Below are 22,374 nucleotides of genomic sequence, written 5' to 3'. Positions count from 1 at the left end.
ATCACCACACAAATATATCACTGTATAAACTTCATGTTCATAGATCTGTAGTTCCTTATACTCAAAGGCCAAATAAATCTGCATGAATTGACATCAAGCTGAGTTGCAACTGAGCTGGTAACTTTAAATTAAACAAACATGGCAGTTCCCCCCACAGTCCAAAGACATGCTACGAGGCTGATTTGAGTCTCTAAATTGCCCGTAGTGTGTGATTGCATGAGTGAGTGAATGAGTGTGTGCCCTGCGATGGGTTGGCACTCCGTCCAGGGTGTATGCTGCCTTGATGCCCGATGACGCCTGAGATCCCTGTGACCCGAGGATAGATCGGATAAGCGGTACAGACAATAAAAAAAAATGGCAGTTGCCACCCTCTACCACTTATGTGCCCACATACAAAGATTTCTTGCTACAAGTCATCTTTTTCGTTATCCCAAATCACAATTTCCTGCATGTTGGTGTTTATCCTGCTTCAACACACCCAGGTCAACACAGGAAATGCTGCTAATTCATTAATTAGTTCAATCAGGTGTGTTGGGAGCAGGGAAAACACTCAAAACATGCAGTTGACACTATGACAGCACCGCAGTGGACATTAACACTCGTGACATGAAACCGATACATTTAATTTATTATACAAAGAAACATTCACAAGTTAGGGGAGTTCATTCACATGATTGTGAGAGATGGTCCGTCAAACATGTTACAAAGAAAGCAAAAAAACAAAACAAACACAAAAACAGAGTTTTTAAAATGTGAAGACAGATGAATAGACTCCTAAAGTCAAATATGTTTGAATAATTCACAAGAGCGAGGCTTGCGCTAAAAATAAAAAAGGTAAGGTGAATTAAAACGTTTTCTACAGATAGAAGGAACAGGTCTTGTTAATGGAACGCTCAGGTCATGTCTCTAAAATAATAATAATAATATTAATAATCGTCTTTTAAATGTGTGCATGTAGTGGCATTTAATAATGTAAAACTAAGCATTAATAATGCACCAGGTTCTTTCATTTATTTGCAGGTTTTTGTTTTTCTTATTACCTGATCAGTTTACACAAGTTTCAGTCTCACTCACATTAGTGCCATCTCATGAACCTTTCCTGTCCAGTAACTCAGCTACTCAGTAGCCAAGCTATTTCAGCACAGCTCCCCATTATTCTGATAAGAAAAAAGTCCATGTACATTTTGAACTTTAAAATTTATATTATGTACATTTGTACACACTAAGGAATCATAAATTTTCACTCAAAAAAAGAAAAAAGAAACTGAAATGAACAAACAAACAAAAAACAGCCATCCTTGTTGTACATGAGAATGCAAGTAACTGTAAATAAGCAATAAATAGTGTTTTGACTCTTGCTCTGTCATGTCACTCTTTAATACTTACAATGGTTAGAATGTGACTTTTAGTTAATCTCTTCTCTTTAAGTCAAAATGTCAAAGGTTTTATTGCATCAGTGTGGAGGGGTTTCCCCTCTGTGAAGCTGAAAGTATGAAGGTGGCTATCTGGGACTTGGCAAGTTTGACAGCAGGTATGTATTAAGTGTCAAATAAAGCCAAATTAAAGGCTTTAATAAAAGAGTTTGTGCCTCTTTGAGAGGCCAATTTTGAAGAGTCTCTCAACCAGCATCAGCTAGCTTAACATTTTACATCTGGACTTGAAAGAAGTGTTTGCTTCTCTCAAACTGCATCTAAAATAACACTGATCAGACGAAACCCACCGATGAATATGTGCTGTTTATACCTCTTTCCCTTTTACACAATGTGCATTACTCAACACAGGACTCTGTGCACTGTTGAGTTGTCTCAGCAGGGATTGCATTATGTGTAGGCGTGAAAGCTGTAGGTTGTTCACATGAAAACATGAACAATTCGAATCTTAGACGGTAGATACACAGCACATTTATGAAACACAAAAGCCGTTGGAGTCTGAGCAGTCAATGGAGGCACTAGGATAGTGGATAAAAGCATATTCCAAAAAAGATATCCCAGATTCCAAGAGAAACAATACGTTTTGAGGAAAGGAATAAGCGTTGAAACTGAGGGAAGGCCTTAAGGAAAAAAGACTATGCGAAATTTCACAGCTGAGACCTCTTTAGAGGGTATAAAATCCATCAAAAACTCAGTCTTGTTGTACAAACACGCTAGGATGTTGAAAACAGAAAGGTTGCAAAAGGGCATGGTAGTGGCTTCTGAAAGCGGTGCAGCTTTTCCCTAGTCATAATGTTCGAGTCTGCTCTCACACCACATTCACATGATGCCATTGGTGAGGTACTGGAAGCCGTCGTACAACTTTGTGGTGATGGAGCGCATGGAGCCATCTACCATCTGCTCCACCAACACCTGCAGCTGCTCCTCTGTCAGGCTCATGTGAAATCGCTCCTTCAGGTTACGGATGGTGCTGGAGCCATGAAAGCAGGGTAGCTGGGAACCTGGAGAGCAATCACAATCACTCACCATGAGGAAAATGTGACTACTAGAGAAGAATTGGTTTCTTTGCTAAAAACACAGACATAGCTTTTAGAGTTTGACTGCTTAGGGCTAGACATTACCTTGTTGCATGATCTCCACTATCTGGATAACTTTCTCCATGTGTTTGCGGGCAGCAATGAGACCCTGAAGCATGAGCATCTTGTAATAGTTGAACATATCTCCATCCTGACCACCCATGACCTAAAAGACAATCACAGTTTTGCAATCTTAACAAATTCTTGCATGTGGTAATAGTCATACCTTTCTAAATTCTCCTTCCATGCCAGTACATATACAAGTGTCCTTACATCTACAAACTCGTTGGTCAGTTTGAAGGCAGAAGTCTCAAAGCCGAGGTTTCTTGGAGAGCTTGACAAAATGAAGCCAAAGTCAATGTGAATAATATGACCCTCAGAGTCAAGCAGAATGTTTCCGTTGTGCCTGGAAAACAGAACAATATGAGAAACAAAATGAAACAAGTACTGTATACTATAAAGACACATTCAAGGTTTATTACAACAACTCATCTAAAATCCCACTAGATGTAATTTGTAAATAAATGTCCCATTTCTCTTATTTACATTTATCTTATTTATTTATAATTTCAATTTCATATGATGGGAATCTTTCAGAACTTTTAAGCAGTTAAAATCAAATTCCTGCTCTGAGAAGCTGAAGAAAATGGAGCCTACAAATGTGTGATGTTTTTGCTTTAAAATAATATGTTAAAATATTGCAGGCTGTTCACTAGGACACAGAATGGGATCACCAACGTGCAGTTTTATTTTCTGAGGCATATTCCCAAAGGTCACAAAATGACTGGATGAGATCTTTTAAACAAAAATGTTTTTTTTTTAGTTTATACTTCAGTCATGATCAACAATAGTAGAGTGAGACCTGTACAGCTTCACAGGTCTACAGAATAAAAACAGATTAAAACAGGTGTGAGGTGATAGTGAGATGATAGAACTTTCAGACTCACCTGTCCTTAACCTGCAGAAGGTAGCAGATGAGACAGTAGCCAGCACAACTCTGCACAAAGTTGCGCTGTGCAGTGAGGAAGGCCTCTGTAGTGTAGTTGCCATGCTCTTGCAGGAAGTAATCGAGCAGCGAGAGCTGACTCTGCTTCTTCACTTGATGAATAGACACGGCATTCACCACTGGCTCAATCATCCCACTATCGGAGGAGATGACCAGGATCTTATAGGGCTTAATCCACAGAGGAACACGCTCCTGCTCCCAGATTGCCTATAAACACAAAGAATAGACATGATGAACAAAAAACAAAAACAGTTTATCAAACATAAGCCAGATGGCAAAATATAAAATCCATTTGATCCCAACTTCATATACTAACAAATCTGTGATCATATTCTAAAAAACAATGAAATGTATAGTTTAACGTCTTGAAGAAAAAAAAAAGAAAGGAAAAATAATAACCTGTAGTTGCTTCAACACTTGAAAAGCAAGGAGCTCCTGTCTTAGATCATCACCACATTTCACTATGACTGAGAGGAGACGCCAATTAGGCAGATGCCCATATGGAGAGCCCTCCCGGATTCGTCTGTTTTTTTAACAGTAGGAGAGAAAATGTTTAACATAAGTTATTTCAAACAAATGAATAAACAAAAGTGGAAAAAAAAAAAAACTTTAACCACAGTGTGAAGGGCTTTTCTCTACTTACCTAACCTTCTCCTGCCAGGGCTCTTTTAAGGCTACTGCTGAGGGATCTTCTGGGTCTTTCTTAAATGTGGTAGGTGTGTGGGCTAGCTGTTCAGAAAGGCGCCGCCTAAATAAGTGCACATAAACCCAAATTAGACACTGACCAAAAGACTATGTACCACAAGAATACAGACACTACTTTTTGATGCAAAAATATGTTTATACCCAGTGTTCCAAACTCATAATTAGGAGTTTCCTGTGTTGCTAAAAACAAACTGAATGAAACAAGGCCTAATACCTTTCATATGATTTTACTTTATCTTTTTGCATCTTGTAAGCAGAGAAATCAGTAATTGCTCCCTCAATTAGGCTGATATAATAGCCAGTAAGTGATATATTAGAAGCTCTGCACAGTCTTTGACCACAAGGGGTCCAGAAATTGATAAATCCCACTCAATTCAAAGAACGATGCATATGTATACAAAATGTTGTAATTTTTTATCAGTTGATAAATAAGGCCTGATGTATTTATTCAAATGTTTATACAATGCTGCTTATGTGATAGGCTCTGTAGATGCTATTGTGAGTCTAGCTAAATATATCAATGTGTACCTGATATCTCCAGCAGCAATAAAAATGGGCTCTTTGCTTTCCTGGCTGGTGATGCTATCAACTGAAAACTGGGAGATGTTGTCACAGCTGTTAGTGTGGATCTCCGGCAGCTAAAGAGGAATAAAGGAAAATATTCACGATAAATTTACAGAAGGCCAAAAACAATTTGTTAATACAAACAGAGCAGCTGTGTCATTGTACCTCGACCTGGAGCTCTCCAATATCATCCACAGACCAGGCCTCATCATCGTTATCATAGTTGGGAACAGTAGAGAAGCTACTGGCACGCTGCTCGGCCGTGATACCACAATCTGGGAGATTCTCCACTGATCGTGTGCTGCGGATTCGTGTTTCTGGAATCCTCACTGGTACGCTCGATGTCTCAAAGTTTTCACACTCCAGAACTTCCACATAGATTAGGTATGGTGCCTGAAAACAAAATACAATTAAATTAATGTAACAAGATTTAGAACACATGCATTATTTTCATAATTTTGAAATAATACTCACCTTGTCTTTTGAGTTCAGCACAACAGCTTGTGTGTGAGGAACTCGCACCACGTGGTGGTCAAATGCTGCAGTGGGCAGCCACACACGTGCTGGCAGCTTGTGGTTAAGCAATGAGAGCTCAGAGATGAGTCTCTGTGTCTTCTGCTCCTTGGTAGGTAGAGTGGCCAGTCTTTTCCCAATGCCCATCAAAGACTTAATGAACTCACGCTGAGGAGTCAGACGTACAGGCTGACAGGAGGACAGAAGAATGCCAAATACATGAGAGGAAAGAGGAAACAGAAAGTACACATATTTCACAAATATACCATTAAAACACCAACTTCTACAAGCAGCAATAGTTACTGGTAATAGTGACAACTGAGACTGTAATTACTACCGAAAAATGTGTAGACAGCCAAATTAGACATGCATGATGTAATCATTATGAAATCAAAGCAAAGTATGAGGGTATAAACAAATGAGGGGGAAAAACAAACAAACAAGAGTGCTTTCTAGAAACAGCTGACCATAGGATGGTACAAAGTGTGACATGAATGAATAACCTAAATGAGAGCATTACTGAGAATGACCAAAAAAATAATAAATAAATAAATAAATCAGCCCATTCCACAATGGCACATGTGGAGTAAGACTCGTCAAACTCCTCCATATGTGTTATCTACAGCTATTTACCGCTCTCATGGTAATATGGAGACATAAATTAGAACCATGTACAAGAGGCTGTAGAGAAAGCTTAACCACAAATCATTTGCCTAGAGTGTGAAATCACGGTTTAACAAACAAACAAAGGCAGGTACATCCCATTTAAGCAAGTTATAAAGAACAACAGAGTGCTGCTGATTGCATGGTGATTCATTTACCATAATGACAGACAGTACCTTAAGGTAAGAGCTTTACAGAGGTCATTAACTGTCTGAATAACAATACCAAGAGAAGCAGAGTTTATTTACTTACATACTTAACACAATCAACTAGTTTTAAAATAAATGTCGGCAGATCTATTTAAAGGAGCATTCTATGCAAAATCCATAAAATAACTAAAATCTTGACTGTAGGATTGGATAGGAAGTAATTCTGGCACAAGGAAATCAATGCCAAAGTACCAGATATAAAGGAGCAAAATATATTGTTACAGTTGGAATAAAGAAAAAAAGACCCAACACTTTATTCTAACATTTATGAGTTTGACTCCATTATATCTATTAAGGACCATTTTCAGCTGAAGCACCTGAGGAACGCAAACTGACTTTATGGTAAGGGGAGCAAACATTCAATTATGGACTTTGTCTAGCCTAAAGGCCTGTGCACACCAAACACATGCACCAAGAAAAGGGTCATGAAATGCCTGCACATCATGAGTGTGTAATGCATGTGGTTTTTGTCCGTTTTATTTAAAAGTATATGGCCAAGCACTGCTCCGAGTTCATCTCCCGGTCATTTATTATTGCAGGGATAGGGCTAGAACATACAGTGGGTCTTTGAATTGATAAATAAATAAATACTTTTGTAAAATGTAGTTTGGTGTGAAAAGGCCTTAATTCTCCTTAAATGATCTACATTCAACAGACAGCAAACTTTTACAGATGACTTTTATATGCCTACTGTAGATGACAACCTTTCACCAGAAAAGAGAAACCCTTCTATAATTTTCCCATTAATCAAAACAACGGGTAGCATAACAGGGGGGGGAAAAGACAAAGGCTACATTTACAAGCATGTCAACTCAGATATAATCACAATCTGCTGCTGCAAAAGCACAGCCTAAATAAACTGTATAATAATATAATGATATAATGATATCTGGATGACATGCTTGCAAATTTTAAAAGGCACACATCTGAAGGAATCTGGGAGTCCAACCCCAACTGCAAACAGAAACAGCCATCATCCCACAATGCACAGATAAGGATGCTATTAGTGGTTGACTTACGGTACCAGCCTCTAACTCAAGACTGTCGGAGCTGGAGCTCATGTCCTGGGAAAAGGAGGGGTGGGTTACGGTACAAGAGCAAGGGGAATGGTGGAGGGGGATAAGAGCAAGAAAAAAACAAAACAAAACAAAACAAAGCACAAGGCTCACAATTATGTTTAAAGATGCAGCTTTATGGATCTGTCCATGGCTCAACAAATCTCAAAGCCTCTGGGCCACACGTCTCTGTTTTTGCAGTCAATACTTCAGATAATGAACACAACACATATCTTAACCTCTCATTCATTCGGACACTGAACAAATGTGCTCCTACAGATGCAATGCATTTACACAGCTTAGTTAGGAACGTCTTTCCAATAGCAAACTGTACACCCTTAAAGTAAAAAACAAAAGACCTGCCTTTTCTTTTTTTCCCCTCATGAACAGCAGAATTTATATGATAACTTAGACTAGCAATTACACAGAAATACCAACACAGTCTAATAGAAAAACTTTAGCTGTCACCACGAAAACACAACATACATCAGGTTAAAGCTGAGCGGTCTGTCGTGATAAATTAATGCTCAATAGGTTCAAACTCATAAAACAAGACAAATTGTCCTCTAATTAAAACAATCTGACTTTCAAGACATGTGATTCCCTTTAAATTGGCCTCTCATTCATCTGTATTCTTTTTCTAGTTTTCATCACAATTATACCACACGGTCATTTTACACAACGGGCTAAAGCTAAATGCTTTAGCATAATAAATAGTACTAATAGCTATGAACATAATTTTTAAGTGTTTATTGTTGCCATGCCACCTATTGCAATAACCAGAATCCTTATCACTTCTTAGCCAATTAGGAATGTGGTGAACCAATCAATCGGCAAAGACTTTATGAAACTAAGCTTTAAAAATAAATAAAACAAACAAACAATTATTTTCACATATTTCCAAATACTCCATTATATATTATCTGAACAACACAGATACTGACCATCTGATCATTCACATGCTTCTGGAGCTCTTGAACACAGGATGGAAAAAAAAAATGCTGAGACCCAAACAAGCACTAACTTACGAATGAGGCTTTGCCAAGTGTTGTGCTCAACTTGTTTACAAAAGCTTGTGTCACATTGGTTAGGCAGTGGTTGTGATTTATCAGAGACAACAGACGAGTCCAAACTCTAGATGAATTATCTCTAGAGTTAAATCTCTATAATCCTTACTCAGGGAGCCACTATCTGCATGAGCATTTGTGGTTAACATGCTGCCACTGCTATGCTGCCTTTGTCTCTTATAATAATGCTTCTACCTACAACCTCTTGCTCATCCTGCAACCAAGGCCTGGCTTACTGACTTTTTGCCTAGATCACAAGCAAGCACTGATGGATGAAGCCAAAGTGTGTTGGGTAAAGCAAACTCTTGGCTATTGCAGCTCTCCAAACAAACTGGGGACAAACTAGAGTTCAAATGAAAATAACTTGTGTCATATTAGTAAATCTGTTTACTTTGGAAGGAATGACACACTCATGCTGCTGCCCATGAAGTGCATCATTTTCTTATAGCATTTGCGTGTTATTCTGTTTATATCACAGCATTTTTTTTTTTTTTTCAAAACAATTACAATGAGTATTTAACAAATGGCATGCTTATAGTGAGATTTAATGTAGTGGAATCTCTGAGAGACAAGTTACATTCTGTTCTCACCTACATTATAGCCACAATAAACAGCCCTTCTCTCTCTGTCATTTTACTGAAAAACTGGAAAGCATAAACTCCTCCAAAGACTTCCATAAATGTTAAAATAATGTCTCCTAAAATAACATTACTTTAACACTTTAATTAATACAAATCTATAATGCATACTACTGCTGAAATGACTTTTTGAGCTATCTACTGTAAGAAAATAATATACCATTACCACACTCTCCTGAAACACTTCAGTGCTATAGAGCAATGTGTGATCCTTCATTAAATCGTAAATAACTATTCAGCATATCCTAATTGAGTTTTACCTACACATTACTCAATATAATAGACACCCAGAGATCATAGCTAAACCAGGGCTGTTGATTAGTATATACTACTTTCAAAATATTAAATTTTTAAACATTGTTTTCACAATGCCTCAAGGTGTTGTTGTTTTTCTATGTAATTAATTATATATATATATATATATATATATATATATATATATATATATATATATATATATATATATATATATATATATATATATATATACACACAATTCTTAAAGGTCTAAATCAACAAAGGTTCACAGCAAAAACTTCCAAAACACTTTACTAATCCTCATCTGCACCACAGCTGCAATCACATAATAGTGACACCAGTGTTGCTATGGCAACATAAACAGGCAAGTAAAAGACAAGAGCATCCTCTTTTTTCCAGGGGAAAAAAACATGACCATTATGCTTACTGATTACAATTGTAAGATGCCTGTGGGTGGTCACAAGACAGAAAAAACTTCAGCCATGTTGGTTTCATTTCTATTCAGAATAATGGACAAAGGACTATGATTATGTGAATACTCTGAGTACTCCAATTTCAGTAATATTCTTATGTAAAGACCCGATCCTGTGCATTGTTTCTTAGATATGTGGTATGATCTAGCTGTCTCCTTCAAAAAGCTGATTTATTCCTTTAAAAAAAAAGCTCAGTGGTTAAGGTGTTTGACTACTGATGGGAAGGTTGTGAGTTCAAATCCGTGCACCATTAAGCCGCCTCTAATGGGCACTTGAGCAAGGCCTTTGACCCTCAACTGCTCAGTTGTATAAACGAGATAAATGCAGGTTGCTTGAGAGAACCTGACTATGGCAGTGACTATTTGAATTTTTGGAAAAAAATGTTCGCTGGGGATGCTGAAAATGCAAAGCTATTAATTATGCAGTAATTTATGCAAATAATTATGTATTTTTACACAGTTTTCAATTAATTTTTGTCTGATTTCCTAATTTGGACTGGATGGCCATACACTCATTAACACTGATTCTGTAAGCAGCCATAAAAAATAAAATTCAAAATAGTCACACACACACACACACACACACACATGCACGCACACAATGAAGAAAGAAGGATTAAAATTAAGCTATTTCATGCAGCATAGTCACCCACTCATTGATTCTGATTACTCACCTCATCTGGACTGCTTTCCACTTTCGGGTTGCTGGCTGTCCTTTTGAGGTTGCTGCTGAGGCTGATGCTGGCGGTGGCATCTGATTTGGAGCGCTGATGAGTACGCTTCGAGGGCGAGAGGCCATGCTCGCTTATGTTTGGGCCGAGGATGTGGTTCTGCTGCTGCTGGTGGAGGCGAGCGCGCTGACCAGTTGGCTTCAGCTCGTCAGACAGGATGAGTCTACGCAGTTTGGTGCCGCGCGAGTGCCTCTGCGTGGAAATGTGCATATCAGATGAATAAGCGCCAAGCAGCCAGGCGCACTGCAGTGAGAAGCCAATGCTCTGGCGGCAGCGATGCACAACATACGGCTTAATGGCATCACCCACGTCCTCATCCATGTGGATGTACATGTTGAGCAGCTGTGGCAGATAGAAGTCCACATCCTCATCTCGGAAACTGAAGAGGCGATTTCCAATGTAAGCCTGCACACCAGGCTCCTTTGAGTTGTATAGGTACGAGATGGCCATGGAAATGTCAAACAGCTTGGATTCAAACAGACGCAGGAGCCATGACTGTTTGGATGAGTTGTTCTTGTGACGCCGACGCACACTCTTCCCTGTGCCCGCTGCTGGCACCTCCTCCTCTTCAGTGATCCTCGGAGGCTTGCCTGATCCTGTACCATCCCCGTTTAAGGGCTTGGTGTGTTCGGTTCCATTCACCAGGTGTGGCTCTTCAGAGGACAAAGTTGTATCTCCATCACTTTTAAAGAATTTCACCTTCTGTAGCACCTCCTGGCAGGCTTTCTTGGCTACCTCAGTATCAATAACCAGACTCAGTTCACCTGCACCCTCTGAAATTACATCCAGAGGAGGGCTAGAAGCAGGTAGGCCTTCGCTGGCACTGGGGCTGGAACTGCTCAGAGGCCGTGGGCCAGAGGATGGTGAGGAGGGCAGGGAAAGAGACGAGGTAGTGGAGGTGGATGAGGCTGATGGACTCTTCTGCAGCTCCTCCAAGTGGGAAGGGGAAAGCTCCAGCTCTGTGTCACCCATGGCCAGATATGTTTAGGCCTCTATATGTAAAAAAGTGAAGGGGACAAAATGAGGGAAAAAAAAACCATCAGGTCACTTTGGCTTGGTTTAGCTTAATCCTAAAATGTTTACAAAATCTGTTTAAAAAAATCTTATCTGTTCAAACTACCCATTTACTGTACCTGTCAAAAAAGATAAACTGCAAATAAATCATGCTGCTGCTAGAGTCCACACACACAATGCACTCATCTCACATTACACACTCTCCTTCAGGTACAATGTGTTACTGCGTCATCTTGGGTAAACCAGCCTACTCCTTCCTACACGTAAAGCTCTGCATAGTCCTGTCCTTCTTATGGCTGTTACACCGATGGCTCAAAGGATAAAGTTTCCCAGCATGGCTTTACCAGTGGGCCCTACAGGTAAAGGCATCATGTTCTTCATGTTTCATAAGTTTATTCAAAAAGAAGTAAGACACTGCACTGCTCAGGGCTCAGAATGGCGTTGAGGGAGCTGTGAGCTGAACTAACATCATGGAATTAAAAGAAAATCTCTTCTGAACCAATCACAGACTCTGCCAGACTTGGTATTAACATCTCTTTCTGGTAATCACACATGAAAAGACCAAAAACGTCAGGATCAAGGTCAGGATCACCTTGTGGAGGTGATTCTAGGACATGTTATATTTGTAGTGTGAATGCCAATCCATCCAAAACAACATTAACATACACTGTTGAAAAATGCTTCCAAGTTTTCATGCAATGATGAGCTGCTGCCATGCAGCCTGCCTCTGAGAATATGAGTTTTTCCATCAAATGGTCTTTTTGAAAGTGTAAATCATAGCAACAGTCTGAAACCAGTGCTCTTCTCTGGCTGACGTAATCAAAAATCAGTATACTGCGCCTTAGTAACAGACAGACTTAGCCTGAAATGATTTACCTACAATGCCACCTAGTTTTCGTCAGAAAATTAAATGCAAACAAATGCAAATTGAAATGCAAACAAACACAAATGTGCAAGCTGAGGGCTCTCCCCAAGGGAGCATTAAAACATGGCCATCTTTAATTCATAGTAATAGGTACAACATGTCTAGTGCAAAGGATCTCAGAAGCAAAGTGTCCCCTAGCTGAACCAGAGCACCCCGAAAAGAAAAGGCATTTAATCATTTCATTTTGTTGTGACCCTCGAAATGGCTGCTGTGGGCGTTCCCTCTTTAATGCTGAATCCCATCTGTAGGCTGAAACACTTCAGAACAAACCTCAGCTCTGTTTGCATTCCAATATGAACTCTAACTGCCCTGTCTTTCTTGCGCAAAAAAAACGTGTTTTCTGTTTAAAGTAAACAAAGTGCTCAAGACCAGACTAGCCTATGTAGTGAGCAGATCATTAAGTGCTGTGGCACCTAGACTTTGGAGTTACAGTATCTACCTCATTACTTACTTACCCTTCCCCTTATATCACTATCACCTCTGACCTTGTTTCTTTTCCTCGCCTCTCTTTTCTACACTTCACAATTGTACGTAACTAACGCCTTCATTTAAAACACCCGTGCTCTAGTTTCATTGAAAAAGATTTCACAAGAATTACTTACAACACATTTCGTTAAAATCTAAAATGTTTATTTGATTTCCACAGGTTTGTTGCAGAGTTCGTCCTGTCACGTCTATGACAATTCTGTGCCTTTTGAGCGTAAAGCTCTCTCACCCTCAGAAACCTGATCTTAGCACCACACGTGATCTGAGCTTTCATGCAAATGTTACTGTGACCATGTGAGGAAACTTCCCCTTAACCACACTTTTCTCAACTACACTGAATTGTCTAGTGCTTAAAACTTCCCTAGACTATGCTTTTTCATCAGAAGGTCATTATAAGATAGAGAAAGGTGTCAAATCTCAATCAATATAAATATGGAAAGGAAGTGAGGATAGAAGAAGTGTATATAAAAAGATTTCTTCCCTTCATCTTTAAAGATACAGTACAAGACTAGTCATTATGAACACTACGCCTTGATCAAGGCTTTTACACAAGAAGGGCTCAAGCTTTCAACTTAAATGATTAAACATCAGATATTTACGGGTAAATAAACTGGCTAAAGAAATTGAGATCATCTCAATCAAGCCAAGATGTGACAAAGTTAAATACACTCATCAGAAACCAAAGACAAATCATTTATAAACAATCTGATTCAACAGAGGAGCTCAACTTAAAGTCATTGTGTCAGTGATGAGATTATAACGTTATCTTCCCCACTTCCATGTGGGCGTCTATAACAATGTTAGATGACTTACTGCAATACTGAAAGCCCAGCTGTGTGTGTGTGCTATAACCACAGTACTCCTGTATACATGGGCTCCTGTTGCAATGGAAACAGCTTCAAGAGGCTCTGGCGCTGACAGACGACACCACATCTACCTCACACAACAATGAGCACAGAGAGAGAAAAAACCTGAATCGGATCATCTTTCCTAGTTTCTGGCAAGCAAGGCCTGCCATGATGATGAACAACAATAACAGAAGCACAAAAATGAAATCCCTGTCACTTAACCTTTATTTGGCTTTATTAAAGATTACAATCCACTAATATCAAAGTCTAAAGCGTTTATATTAATGATCAGTATCATAGGCGTCTCATTAACTGCTCTTTTAAAACTAGCTATGTTTTAAATCTGTTTTAACTGCAGCCTCTGTGGGTGGAAAATTCACAGAGAAAGCGGTCCAACAAAATATTATACACACAACATTGGCAAAAGTTTTGGGACGCTCCTCCAAATCATTGAATTCAGGTGTTGGGCTTGGCCCCTTAGTTCCAGTGAAAGGAACTTTTAATGCTTCAGCATACCAAGACAATTTTGGACAATTCCATACTCCCAACTTTGTGGGAACAGTTTGGGGATGACCCCTTTCTGTTCCAACATGACTGCACACCAGTGCACAAAGCAAGGTCCATAAAGACATGGATGAGCGAGTTTGGTGTGGAGGAACTTGACTGGCCTGCACAGAGTCCTGACCTCAACCTGATAGAACACCTTTGGGATGAATTAGAGTGGAGATTGTAAGGCAGGCCTTCTCATCCACCATCAGTGCCTGACAAATGTGCTTCTAAGGGAATGGTCAAAAATTCCCATAAACACGCTCCTAAACCTTGTGGAAAGCCTTCCCAGAATATTTGAAACTGTTCCCACAAAAGTTGGGAGCATGAAATTGTCCAAAATGCCTTGGTAGGATGAAACATTAAGAGTTCCTTTTACCAAGGGGCCGAGCCCAACCCCTGAATTCAATGTTTTGGAGGGGTGTCCCAAAACTTTTGGCAATATCGTGCTTATGTGCGTTGAAAATATTTGACTTCGTTAATGAAACAAATGTGATCAAAACCTCTCTGGTGGATATTATACACCAACCAATCATCTCACACGAGTTACTAGACTACTAAACTAAATCACACAACATTTATAGACAAAAGTCATATATATTTAATCTGAAGAAACTGCGCTATAGCTAGCTACAAAACAGTGCTAATGACGCTAGCCTGAGCTAGCTAACCTAGTTAGATTACTGCTCATGCAAGAACTGTTTATCCAGCAAGATGACAAACACCACATACACACAATTGCTAACAATTAACAAAAGTTATTTATGCCAATTAAACAGGGTAGCTCTGGCGGTGATTCAGTCGGTGCGGCTTTATGACTGTAGCGAAAGCAGGCCGATGGAAAATGTTGCGTTCACTCAAGCTAGCATCGAAGCGACATCGCTAACTAGGTTAGCTAACTTAGCAAAGCCAACGTCGATATAAACCCCTAAAACTATTTTCTACAATCACAATTTATGACTTCCAACCACAACATATACCGAACTAGAACTTAATATAGCCAGAGGAAGTTATTTTAGATAGCTGGTTCACCTCAGAAAGACGGCCAAGAGGATTAAAACAGCTCGAGCAAAGCTAGCTTAGCATCACCAGGTTAGCTGACTAACGATGGCATGAACAAAATACTTCTCTTCTTGACGTATTATAACTAGTTGAAAGACACAGACGTCATCTCTTACCGAGTGAACTAGGTTGATGAGATTATTCGCTCTATCTCTCATCCATTTGGAAGGTACGATTCCCCGAAGGATGCCGAACAACCGGCTTGCAGTTGGAAGGTAACATCCTAATTCAACGCAACGCACTTTCCCTACCCACTTCTACTTGGTAGCGTCCATGTTCTAGCTTCACACGCGCAACGTCTGAAAGGCAAAACGGAACAATTACTCGATCCTGAGTAATACATTTTATCCGACAATATGTTTTAGATTGGTAAAAAACACAACACTAATAAAGTAACTACGAACTGGTTGAGTAAGTTTTTTTAGTAGTATCTGTGATGTAAAACGATGGGCCCCTAGAATAATGGATTGTTCCAAGTGGAAGTGTAAAAGGGAAGTGAGTAAGGAATGAACTTGGATAAACTTCTTCACTTTTCTAGGAGCGACCACTACCCAGAGCATTAAAAGTGTATTGCAATATCAGACCTTGAAGACAAAAAACAAACAAACAAACAAACAAACAATAATTTGAAGTATTGAAGTGAAGCATAGGGCTATCAATATTGTGAAATTGTGAACCTTATGTATATTTAAAGTTTCTACGCAAATTTCACGTGGCCAGTGGACTGTCAATAAATGAAATTGAACTAACTGTGATGTTTGTACAGGGCAGGGTCATGTCACAGGATGTTTTTTTCTCTGTGTTAAACCACTTCCAAACAGGGGACGGGTTTATAATCATTGCATAAATTTGCATCTGCTTTTAATGTGCCTACTGCACTGAAAACAGCAGTATCTCAGTTCAAGCTTGTACAGAAGGAGCAGAATACATCCTTCTTTCTTTTGTCACTCAACAATCTCACCAAATACCAAGAAAGCAGAGAAATGTCAGGCTTAACCGTTAGACGAGCCTTATCAGCTATGATTAAAGATGAATAAAAGGAGATTACAAGGTACTGGACATCATAGTGATGCCTGAAGCATTATAGTCTATAAAATTAGATAAAAGAAACATACACAACAGGTATAGCTGTGTAGGCTGGAAGTAAAGTGAAACTAAACTGAATTATGAACTAACCTGAACCACATTTGAACAGAAATGTATGAGAAAGGTCCAAATATTAATACATGGCACGTTTTATCAGTGGCGGTCCCTGGTTTAACCCTGAGCTCAGGCTTCTGTCTTTGTTGAGGTTGACTTGTTCTGATTGTGTCTCTGTGGGTTTCTTCTAGGTTTTTTGGTTTCCTCCCACCTCTAAAACATGCTAAGTACTGGCTATACTAAAACTGCCTTTATATCTAAGTGACTGTGTACATGATGGACTGTGCTCTGTGACAGACTGGTGTGCCTTACAGGGTGTATTCCAACGTCACACAGGCTCTGGATCCACTGCAACCTTGGTTATGATAAAGCCCTCACTGAAGAAGAATGAATCTGTGAATCACTGATAATAATTCAAGAATTAAATTCAAGAATAATTACTCATTGTTTTATGTTTATAGATTAACCAATATTAATATAGTATGCATAAAACGTTACAATAGCAAATTTCAATAGCTTTTAAAATATGACAATGACTACAACTGCTGCAACAAGTAGCTTAAGAAATAATAGGTCATGATCAGGATGTTCTTTTCTCAAATTTCCACTTGGTAATCAAAGATGTGTTCTTGTTACACAACAATGTGACTTAAATCAGTGACATTAACAGCCAAGGGGAAGTGCTCAATTTGTGCTGTGCTTATGAAATTTTTGATGATACTGAGAGTAAGGTGTTGCAAAAGTACGAAAAGCAGCAATTTTATCCTACAGCTCTACTGACGTCAGAGGCCTGACATGACAGATTTACAGCAGGACATGTGAGTAAACCTCTAGGAACTTATCTCTGGCACACACACACACACACACACACACATGATCTAGGATTCTAATATTTTTCACAGTACATTTCCATCTTAAATCCCTATGTGTTTGTGACTGTCTGATATCCAGATGTGACCATAAATTTCATGACGTTACATTCTGGCAGATACTCTTATCCAGAGTGACTAACATTTATCTCACTTATACAACTAAGCACTTTGGGGTTAAGGGCCTTACTCAAGGGTCCAGCAGTGCTAGAATTAGAACCTATGACCTTCTGAGCAGAAGTCCATTGTCCAAGGAAATGTTTAAGACATTGGCTTACTGATTGGAAGGTTAAGAGTTGAACTCCCAGCATCCCAAGCTGCCACTGCTGGGACCTTGAGCCCCTCCATTGCTAAGTTGTATAAATGAGATAAAGTCTCTCTGGATAAGGGCAACTGTTCATGCTTTAAAATGTAAATGTAAAATGTCTTAACCACTGAGATACGATAATGAATTGAAACAGTATGACAGAGGTGGACAGTAAAGAAGTACATTTACTTGAGTACTGTACTTAAGTACACTTTTTGAGTATCTGTACTTTACTTGAGTATTATTTTTTCTGGATACTTTTTACTTTAACTTCACTACATTTGAAAGACAAATACTCTACTTTTTACTCCACTACATTTCTGTCAATGTCATTGAGTAGAAAGTAGTTACATTAATCATGTTGTAAAGTTCAGTGGTTTTCCATAATTTTTTTTTTAACTCAATTGCTCAATTGATCAATTGCTGACAAACTGGACGAAGATATGCTTTGTATATTATACACCACCAACACATTGGTAATGATGTTAGTTAACACACAAAAACGTATGCTGTGTCCAAATTCTCATACGATGTGTCCTAAATAGTATTCAAAAATAGAATTAGTATGCCCCAAATCTCAGTATACTGAAAAGAGTATTCCAAAAATTCCTGGATGGTCTACTACTTCCGGTAGAAATTCAAAGTGCAGAACAATGCACACTGTAATGGGTAATATTGCCCACAACGCATTGCACACAGGAGGAAGCATCCTGGACAATGGTGTAAATGCATATTAAAACGATGTAAATGAATTGTGGAAATATATATAACTCTTTGTTAAAGCAGTGTTGCTGTTGGGTGGTTGTACAGCTACAGTTGTGTAGCTGGGTTTTAAAGCAGGTTAGATTTTTTTTTTCTGACCAGTCTTTATTTACAGACCATTTGATTGAAATGTGCATGAGTGGATACACATAGATGTGTACAGGTACATCTCAAAATTTAGAATATAATGAAAAAAGTCAATATTTTTTGTCACTCAGTTCAGAAAGTGAAACCCATATATTATATAGATTCATTACACATAGAGTGAAATGTTTCAAGCCTTTATTTCTTGAAATTGTGATGATTATGGCTTACAGATAAGGAAAACCCAAAATTCTGTGTCTCAGAGAATTAGAATATTGTGAAAAGTTAAATATTGGAAAGTCATGGTGTCGCACCCTAATCAGCTAATTACCTCAAAACACCGGCAAAGGTTTCCTGAGCTTTTAAATGGTCTCTCAGTCTGGGTCAGTAGGCTACACAATCATGGGGAAGGCTGCTGACTTGACAGTTGTCCAGAAGACAGTCACTGACACCCTCCACAAGGAGGGTAAGCCACAAAAGGTAATTGCTAAAGAAGCTGGTTGTTCACAGAGTGCTGTATCCAAGCATATTCATAGAAAGTTGAGTGGAAGGAAAAAGTGTGGTAGGAGAAGGTGCACCAGCAAAAGGGATAACCGCAGCCTTGAGAGGATTGTCAGGCAAAATCCATTCAAGAATTTGGGGGAGCTTCAGATGAATCCTAGACATGGCCTACAAATGTCGCATTCCTCGTGTCAAGCCACTCCTGAACCAGAGACAACGTCATAAGTGTCTTACCTGGACTGTGGAGAAAAAGAACTGGACTGTTGCTCAGTGGTCCAAATTCCTCTTTTCAGATGAAAGTAAGTTTTGCATTTCATTTGGAAATCAAGGTCCCAGAGTCTGGAGTAAGAGTGGAGAGGCACAGAATCCATGTTGCTTGAAGTCCAGTGTGAAGTGTCCACAGTCAGTGATGATTTGGGCTGCCATGTCATCTGCTGGTGTTGGTCCACTGTGTTTTCTGAAGTCCACAGTCAACGCAGCCATCTACCAGGAAATCTTAGAGCACTTCATGCTTCCTTCTGCTGACAAGCTTTATGGAGATGCTGATTTCATTTTCCAGCAGGACTTGGCACCTGCCCACACTGCTAAAGGTACCATAAGCTGGTTCAATGACCATGGTGTTACTGTGCTTGATTGGCCAGCAAACTCGCCTGACCTGAACCCCATAGAGAATCTATGGGGTATTGTCAAAAGGAAGATGAGAGACACCAGACCCAACAATGCAGATGACCTGAAGGCCGCTATCAAAGCAACCCGGGCTTCCATTTCACCTGAGCAGTGCCACAGGCTGATTGCCTCCATGCCACGACGCATTTTTGCAAAAGGAGGCCCAACCAAGTATTGAGTGCATAGAAACGAACATACTTTTCAGAAGTCTGACATTTCTCTTTGAAATATCCTTTTTTTATTGATCTTATGTAATATTCTAATTTTCTGAGACACAGAATTTTGGGTTTTCCTTATCTGTAAGCCATAATCACAATTTCAAGAAATAAGGTTGCTAGGTTGCTACAAAAGGTACTGTAAGTATTGCATACAGCAATGCAATAATAAATGCGTTGACATTTACTTTTGATACTTAAGTACTTTTAAAAACAAGTACTTCTGTACTTTTACTTAAGTAAAAATTTGTCTTTACAACTTTTACTTGTAATGGAATAATGTTTGACCAGTAGTATCTGTACTTTCACTCAAGTAAGGAAGTTGTGTACTTCGTCCACCTCTGCAGTACGACATTCTTATCATTGATATTTTAGTTGTACGAACATACATGTTATGCTAATGCTGTAATGCTTCTTGCACTATTTCAATTATAACAATATACTGTCGTTGCAGTACTTTTTATATTGTTTATACTGTTTATTTTGGTTACTTATCTATTATTATCTATTTAATTAGTCATTGATTTTTAGTTGTTATTAGGCGTCTTAAGAGCTGCTAACCCCATTTCGTTGATTGTGTACACACAATAACAATAAAGTAATTCAGAAGTTCAGAAATACACTGATCCGGCAGAGAGGTGAAGTGAATAACACTGATTATCTCCTCATCATGGCACCTGTTAGTGGGTAGGATATATTAGGCAGCAAGTGAACATTTTGTGCTCAAAGTTGATGTGTTAGAAGCTGGAAAAATGGGCAAGCGTGAGGATTTGACAAGGGCCAAATTGGGATGGCTAGAAGACTGGATCAGAGCATCTCCAAAACTGCAGCTCTTTGTGGGGTGTTCCTGGTCTGCAGTGGTCAGTATCTATCAAAAGTATCCTTTAAGTCATGTAAGTCCTTTGAGTCCTGTAAGTATCCTTTAAGTCTTGTCCCATGGAGGCCCCACCTCACAACTTACAGGACTTAAAGGATCTGCTGCTAACATCTTGGTGCCAGATACAACAGTACACCTTCAGATCAGTAGAGTTCATGCCTTGATGGTTCAGGGCTGTTTTGCCAGTAAAAGAGGGAGCAACACAATATTAGGCAGGTGGTCATAATGTTATGCCTGATCAGTGTGTTTCAGTTTGTCTGAAAGAGTTGAGGCAAGGGAATTATGGCCACAAGGTGTCGCTTTGACTTACATTTTCCAAACTTCTTCCCTATTTCAAGCGTGACCATTTTATATCTCATCACATTTTGTCAGATGTCAATAAAATCTGCTCACATGCAAACCACAGGTCTCTGAAATACCCCAGATGTGTAAACAAACAAAAATAAATAAATAAATAAATAAAAAAAAACAATGTGCACCACCAACATGCAAGACGATTAAGGATATAAGGCATTTTTATTTTGCTCTCAATTTATACATTTTATAAATCATTAAATTGTTCTAGAAAAGACAGTATTCTTTCTTTTCAGTACTTTTCAGTGTTTCGGTGTTTCAGCAGTAGGACCTTGCGAGAAAGTCTACAAGGAGGGGTTGTATTTGTTTAGCTTTTGAGGTTCAAAACAGCCAGCTCAAGACTTTCACTGAGATGTTGCAATGTGTGCAACTGTGCAAATGCAGCCACAATTGTGAAAACACACACACAAAATACAATACACTATAGAAACTGTATTGCTTTTCTTCAATGATATGCATGACATGAACTTTCTTGCATTGCTTGATATCTACTGATAATTGAATCACTGGACACAGATTTCTGAGATCTGTGCAAATCCAGTCTCTCTGTGTTTTTAAGAAATTGGAAAGAGCCCAAAGTTCTGAATCCATGCTACATTAATAAGGTGGCCCACATATTAATAAAATAATATTTAATGCTCAGTACAGAAAGTGATTCCTCCTTACCTTTTTCTTATATGCTTTGTGAACTTTGAACTATGGAAAGAATCAGGAGGTAAGGATATGAGGAAGTAGATTTTGGAAATAGCTATGAACTTGTTTATACCTGCACATAAATCATTGTAGACTTGTTGTAGTAAAAGAACAACTGGAAGTTGGCCAATTAACCACACTGATTTTCATGTTTTTTTTTAGCTATTGCTATATTGTAGTATATACCGATCAGGCATAACATGCCTAATATTGTGTTGGTCCCCCTTTTGTTGCCAAAACAGCCCTGGCCAGTCATGCACTGTGTATTTTGACACCTTTCTATCAGAATCAGCATTAAGTTCTTCAGCAGTTTGAGCAACAGTAACTCGTCTGATGGATCGGACCACACAGGCCAGCCTTCATTCCCCACGTGCATCAGTGAGCCTTGTCCGCCCATGACCCTGTCGCCAGTTCACCACTGTTCCTTCCTTGGACCACTTTTGATAGATACTGACCACTGCAGACCGGGAACACCCCACAAGAGCTGCAGTTTTGGAGATGCTCTGATCCAGTCGTCTAGCCAACACAATTTGGCCCTTGTCAAACTCGCTCAAATCCTTACGCTTGCCCATTTTTCCTGCTTCTAACACATCAACTTTGAGGAAAAATGTTCCCTTGCTACCTAATATATCCCACCC

At 39.1% G+C, this 22,374-nt stretch overlaps 1 protein-coding gene across 4 annotated transcripts; it reads right to left on the bottom strand.

Moving 5' to 3' along the window:
• Nucleotides 1-607: 607 nt before the first annotated feature.
• Nucleotides 608-15,541, bottom strand: pi4kb (phosphatidylinositol 4-kinase, catalytic, beta). Of its 4 annotated transcripts, none has more exons than XM_058389479.1 (12): nt 15,385-15,541; nt 10,331-11,379; nt 7,186-7,230; nt 5,256-5,483; nt 4,947-5,174; nt 4,746-4,855; nt 4,156-4,260; nt 3,912-4,035; nt 3,454-3,719; nt 2,780-2,912; nt 2,552-2,672; nt 608-2,431 (listed from the first exon to the last, which is right to left on the bottom strand). In XM_058389479.1, the coding sequence occupies exons 2-12, from the start codon at nt 11,357-11,359 to the stop codon at nt 2,250-2,252; spliced, it is 2,571 nt and encodes an 856-aa protein (XP_058245462.1). In that variant the 5' UTR covers nt 11,360-11,379; nt 15,385-15,541; the 3' UTR covers nt 608-2,249. The 4 variants fall into 4 exon arrangements, with proteins under 4 accessions (XP_058245462.1, XP_058245472.1, XP_058245482.1 ...); XM_058389489.1 differs by lacking the exon at nt 15,385-15,541 and adding an exon at nt 13,626-13,767; XM_058389499.1 differs by lacking the exon at nt 7,186-7,230.
• Nucleotides 15,542-22,374: the final 6,833 nt, after the last annotated feature.

This window comes from Hemibagrus wyckioides, linkage group LG01 (assembly GCF_019097595.1).
Source record: "Hemibagrus wyckioides isolate EC202008001 linkage group LG01, SWU_Hwy_1.0, whole genome shotgun sequence".
Taxonomy (NCBI): domain Eukaryota; kingdom Metazoa; phylum Chordata; class Actinopteri; order Siluriformes; family Bagridae; genus Hemibagrus; species Hemibagrus wyckioides.
Note: the sequence above shows the minus strand (reverse complement) of the source record. Positions and strands in the feature narration are given on the sequence as shown.

Coding starts and splice junctions, on each gene's coding strand:
- pi4kb (XM_058389479.1), bottom strand. CDS start 11,359: ATGGGTGACACAGAGCTGGAGCTTTCCCCTTCCCACTTGGAGGAGCTG. Junction 5,484..7,185: donor TTGAGTTAGAGGCTGGTACC/GTAAGTCAACCA, acceptor TCCTCCTGTCAG/CCTGTACGTCTGACTCCTCA. Junction 2,432..2,551: donor AGTGGAGATCATGCAACAAG/GTAATGTCTAGC, acceptor ATTGCTCTCCAG/GTTCCCAGCTACCCTGCTTT.